Source organism: Gadus macrocephalus, chromosome 23 (genome assembly GCF_031168955.1).
Source record: "Gadus macrocephalus chromosome 23, ASM3116895v1".
NCBI classification, from domain to species: domain Eukaryota; kingdom Metazoa; phylum Chordata; class Actinopteri; order Gadiformes; family Gadidae; genus Gadus; species Gadus macrocephalus.
This window is the reverse complement of record NC_082404.1, coordinates 6,352,589-6,357,588: the sequence shown is the minus strand read 5'-3', so window position 1 is coordinate 6,357,588 and position 5,000 is coordinate 6,352,589. Positions and strand designations below refer to the sequence as shown.

The following is a 5,000-nucleotide window of genomic DNA, read 5'->3' as shown; positions in this document are numbered from 1 at the left end:
GCCGGTAGGTTTAATGGAACAGTTTGCCCGGCAACCGTTGATGGTCTGTGACCTCAGCTTACATTTAACTGAAGTTTTCTTTGTCATCTTCACTAACCCAGAATCCTTGATGAGACAGGAGCCGGATTGATTGGTAATTCAGACAGTGTTACAATCTGTAAATGTTTTTAGGGACTTCTTAGGTTTGAGTGGGGGTAGTGGGGGGCACTCTGACCTTCCAGTTACCAGACACTGTCTACCTATTGCACTGTTACAACAGTCAGTTCAAACAAGCTTTGAACCTGACATTATTCGGTGGAGGATGAACTTTATCCCAGGTGATTGATAACGTTCTCAAACATAACACGACGGCGGTTATCGACGTACGCTGCCCTTTGGAGCGATGAACTCCGGGCGTCTTACAGCCGAGAGACAACTCCATCCACTACCGTTTGCCCATTAGCACCGACCTCCTCCGTCGCCGTGGCGATCAACGAGAGAAACAATGAAGAATCGAAGCACGTTCTGTAAGTAGGTCACGCACGACCAAGAACAAACTCGACGGGAAGAAGGACAGTCAAATTCAAAGACGATTCAGTTAAAAACAACTCTTTGTACTGGAGAAGGAGACAGTTGGTGGTATTGCTACGGGCTCCGTCACACCTTTATATAGATTGTGTTCTGTTTCATAAAGGAATTCAAGGAAGTGCAGCTTTGTTTTGCGGAGGAAACACATCAGTGTAACAGGAATGAATTTAGGTTTTGGCTCATTCGGTTTGAATGGGCTTAATGGGATCACCACACCGACCTGCTGCAAACATCTGCTGTGAACAAAACCAAATGAAAGAATAACATAATTGGTTCAATGAACAATGAGGTGTATGATTTCGGGAGACTTTGGGGGCAATTGTTGAAAGTCTGGAACTTGAATGTTTAAAGTATAGGAATCATGGTGAGACTACCTTCTCAATCAAAACCCGGGCCTGAAACTATCTGGTCGCTACAGGAAAGACGGATAGAGGTGAAATGGAAAATAAAATAAAAGTTGATACCCGCTGAAATTACTTTCTGTTCAACCTCAAGGATGTTGAAGCGGTTTTGTGTATCTGAAAGATATACAATTATTTGGATTCCCCTCTTAAAATTGTGCTGGAGACCTCAGTGCTCAAGTTCACTGGGAGGGAACGCTCTTGAGAATAAGCATGCTTTTTCCCATGATGCAATGCTTTGCTCTCAAATCCTCACCCTGACGTAATTAAGCCCTACCAAACCAAACCACCTGTGAACCAACATCCCCATTTCACTAGAGACTAGAGAGGATGGGCGAGAGAGAGAGAGAGAGAGAGAGAGAGAGAGAGAGAGAGAGAGAGAGAGAGAGAGAGAGAGAGAGAGAGAGAGAGAGAGAGAGAGAGAGAGGAGAGAGAGAGAGAGAGGGAGAGAGAGAGGAGAGAGAGAGAGAGAGAGAGAGAGAGACACACACACACACACACACACTTAACAACAGACAGAGAGAGAGGGACACAGTCTGACAGGCGGAGAGCAGGTTGAAGGGCTGGCAGTGAGCAGCCAGCTGGGTGGAGGCGGGAAGAGGCTCTCTGGTCTCATTAGAGGAGCAGAAGTGGTGGGAGGTCCATGTTAGCAGAACCTTCACACAGACCTTCACACTATAGCCCCTGAACACAGACCTCCACACTCCACCACCTGAACGGAGGCCTTCCCACCCGTGTCCTCTGCACCGAGGGGAAGAGTTCACCAGCGCTTGGGAGTTGGTGAACTCAGGTGCTGCTTTTTGTGCTTTGGAAGTCGGTGCCAAAATAATGAGCCTTCCAACCAGTGGGATAATGTGTTAAGCAGAGTTCTAACTCTGCTAAACATTACACCATCTGCTCTGGAACTCAGAACTTTTCGTCTGGGACTGTATCACATTCAGGATCACACACAGACACATGCACACATGCACGCATGCACACACCCAGACACACTCGTTTCTTGAGATAGAAAATTGCGATTTTCCCTTTGAGAAGAAAATCACAAGCTTATATATTGTTTCGTGCCAGTTACCCTTGCCAAACAAATAAAATAAATACTATCTGAAAAGGAGAAACATGATCTCCGCCCTGCTGTGGTTGAGTGGTCCCATCGGCCTGGCTCTTCTTTGGGGTTGGCAGTGTGGGTCTCAATTTTGATTGGTCGCAAGGGTCCGGTGTGAGTCAGAGTTCACCGCATTCACTTCATTGTGTCCTCTGTTTGATTGACCCACAGCAGGATTAGGCCAACTGGGGCAGTGTCAGCTCAGCAAGGGAGCAAGGGGGGGGGGGGGGAGGGAGAGAGGGAGAGAGGGGAGAGGGAGAGGGAGAGGGAAGAGAGAGAGAGAGAGAGATCAGATAGGTCATCTAAAGAGAGATTTAGCCAGGAAGAACAACAGAGTAGGGATAGACAAAGAGATATAGAGATTGTGTGAGATGGAGGCTAGAGGGAAGGACAAGGAAAAGAGAGATAGTGGGTCAACGAGGGAGCCCTGAAGAGAGCGAGACAGACCTAGAGAACTCAAGGGAGGGGGTAGAGAAAGTGAGAAGGGAGAGGGAGAGAGGAAATAGAGAAAGGCAGAAAGAGAGGGAGGGATAATCAGAGGGGGAATGAAGAAAAAGTAAGAGCAGGGAGACAGGGAAAGAGAGAGGATAAAACTATGTTGGGGCTTATTTGACTCTCGTGCGTTGGCAATGTAAATATGTGTTTCCATGCCAATATAGCCCTCTGAATCTCGAAGAGACAGAAACCCATTTGGCGAAGGACTAAGGCGTGATGCTGTGCTCTGCATCTGATTGGCTGAAACACGACCCAGCTGCTGTCAGACAACGCCAGCTGCTGACATTTGTATTCAACCCTAGACTCTGAGAAGTGCGCTTTTACCTTAAAAAAAAAAGGACCTCAAGTATAGGCCTGAGCACAGACACGTCCACAGCCACAAAATACACACACACACACACACACACACACACACACACACACACACACACACACACACACACACACACACACACACACACACACACACACATTTATTATCACACACTGTTCAGACATGCATTGCTCCCCCTTCAAATCCAACAGATACACATTAAGATGGCAAAAAAACGGGGGAAACATGAACTATGGCGTAGATTTGGGATGGGGAATGGGCAGATGTTTGGGAAAGATATAAGGACAGGGGAAGGAAAAAAGAACATACAGAAAGACAGAAACAGGCAATCACAGAAATACAGACAGACGGACCCCTCCCATGTGTACAATACCTAGCGACTATCAGTTCAACTACCAATCCCAAAAGGTGCTTCACAGTTGTACTGCACATTCAACAATAAATATTACTTTGGAATTGAATTTGATGGTTAAACCCAAAAAAATACCCTGACTAAACATCCATCAGACACCGAGCAGAACTGGAGCATTACAAGTACAACCATAGCCAAACATATCATCCTAACGTCTCCTCCTCCGTGGTGGACCACCTCCTCAACACCACCCAGCACCCCACCTCCACGCCGCCGGAGTCAGCGCCCCGCCAGCCCAGTGCACGACCTCCGACCTCCGCCCGACATCTCACTCACCCTCCACATGCGCTTGGCGCTCTCCACCCGGGAGGGCTTGCGGCGGTGCAGACCCAGCGAGACCCCCATGGTGTGGTCGTACATCATCATGGTGGTACCTCCTCTCGGCTGGCCCCGTAGCCTGCCCGCCCCTGATTCTTCTCCTTCTTCCTGCTGGTTCTACACTTCCTCCTCTTGCTCCACCTCCTCCTGGTCGCTCCTGGTGTTTCGGCAGTGCCTCCTCTTCTTCCGTCACCTCCTCGCCCTCTTCCCTCCTCGCTAGACGGACCGGTCTGTGAGCGCGCTCCCTGCCGTGTCAGCCCCGCCCAGAGACACTTTAACTCCCAGTTCCCACTTCCTGTTGTCTGGGGCCAGCCCTAATGTACCCAACTCTGAGCCACAGTGCTCACAGCTCAGACATTAGCTGCTCCATTAGCAGCAGGCCAGGCTTGCCTTGGCGCAGCAGGCCAGGCTTGCCTTGGCGCAGACAGGCCATCAAGAAAAGACTTGGTCTAACTTAGGCTTTACCCCAAGTCAGCTGACCGAAATGCTCAACCACCAACGAGTGAAATCAGCAGTCAGAAAAGGTTTTTTAGTCATTCGTCTATTGTTTGGCAGTCCCTCTTATCTCGGTTTAATTGTTTATTTTCGGAGGAGGTGGGGATTTGGTTAGGAGGTTATCCGAGCGAATGAGAGGGCAATATTGCTGGCTTGTGTAGGCTGGTAATGGAGCCAGGGAGAGCAGAGGGAAGTAATTCAACACCTCCGCACACAACAACAGTGCGATGCTAAAAGTGGGATCAATCAACGTTAATGTGTTTTATACCGCCATTAGGGCTGAAGCGCGCCACTCGTAATGGGCGTGTGTGTGTGTGTGTTGATTGTGTTTCTGAGTGCAAGTGTATGTGATGATTGTGGCTCCGAGTGTGTGTGTTTGTTAATTGTGGCTCTGAGTGTGTGTGTGTGTGTGTGTGTGTGTGTGTGTGTGTGTGTGTGTGTGTGTGTGTGTGTGTGGTGTGTGTGTGTGTGTGTGTGTGGGTGTGTGTGTGTGTGTGACAGAGGGAAAGGGATTAGTGATTATGACTTATGTCGATGGCATAGGCTTAGTATCTGCGACTGAACACAGAAACTACAGCTGTACATCATTATTAGTGAGTAGGGTTAAACAGTACCTAGGGGTCACTCTCAGAACATGTTGGACCAAGTGGAGTGAACTCCAGTTGAGGACATTGACTGCTCCCCTCTCCAGTTAGCTTAGTTTCGCTAGGACGCCAGCCAAAAACGTACTGCGTCTCCATTACAAATGAGCAAGCTAGTTAGCTCCTTGCTAACACATTTTTACCACTTTGGCCAACAAAATATTTATAATGCAAAAGAAACACTGAGCAACTGAGCATGCCCAAATTCCCGACTGAAACCTTGCCATGAGCAGAC

General features: G+C 48.5%; 1 protein-coding gene across 5 annotated transcripts in view; it reads right to left on the bottom strand.

Moving 5' to 3' along the window:
- Positions 1-5,000, bottom strand: part of dpp6a (dipeptidyl-peptidase 6a) — a 183,706-nt gene that overhangs the window by 101,114 nt on the left and 77,592 nt on the right. Inside the window, exon 1 of one of the 5 annotated variants that reach the window (XM_060044483.1) lies at positions 3,588-3,810. The exons of the other annotated variants lie outside the window; for them this stretch is intronic. Within the exon in view, the coding sequence (XP_059900466.1) occupies positions 3,588-3,677 (90 nt within the window). The 5' untranslated portion in view covers positions 3,678-3,810. Of the gene's footprint in view, positions 1-3,587; positions 3,811-5,000 lie in introns of those variants that run through there. 5 annotated transcript variants of the gene reach the window in all.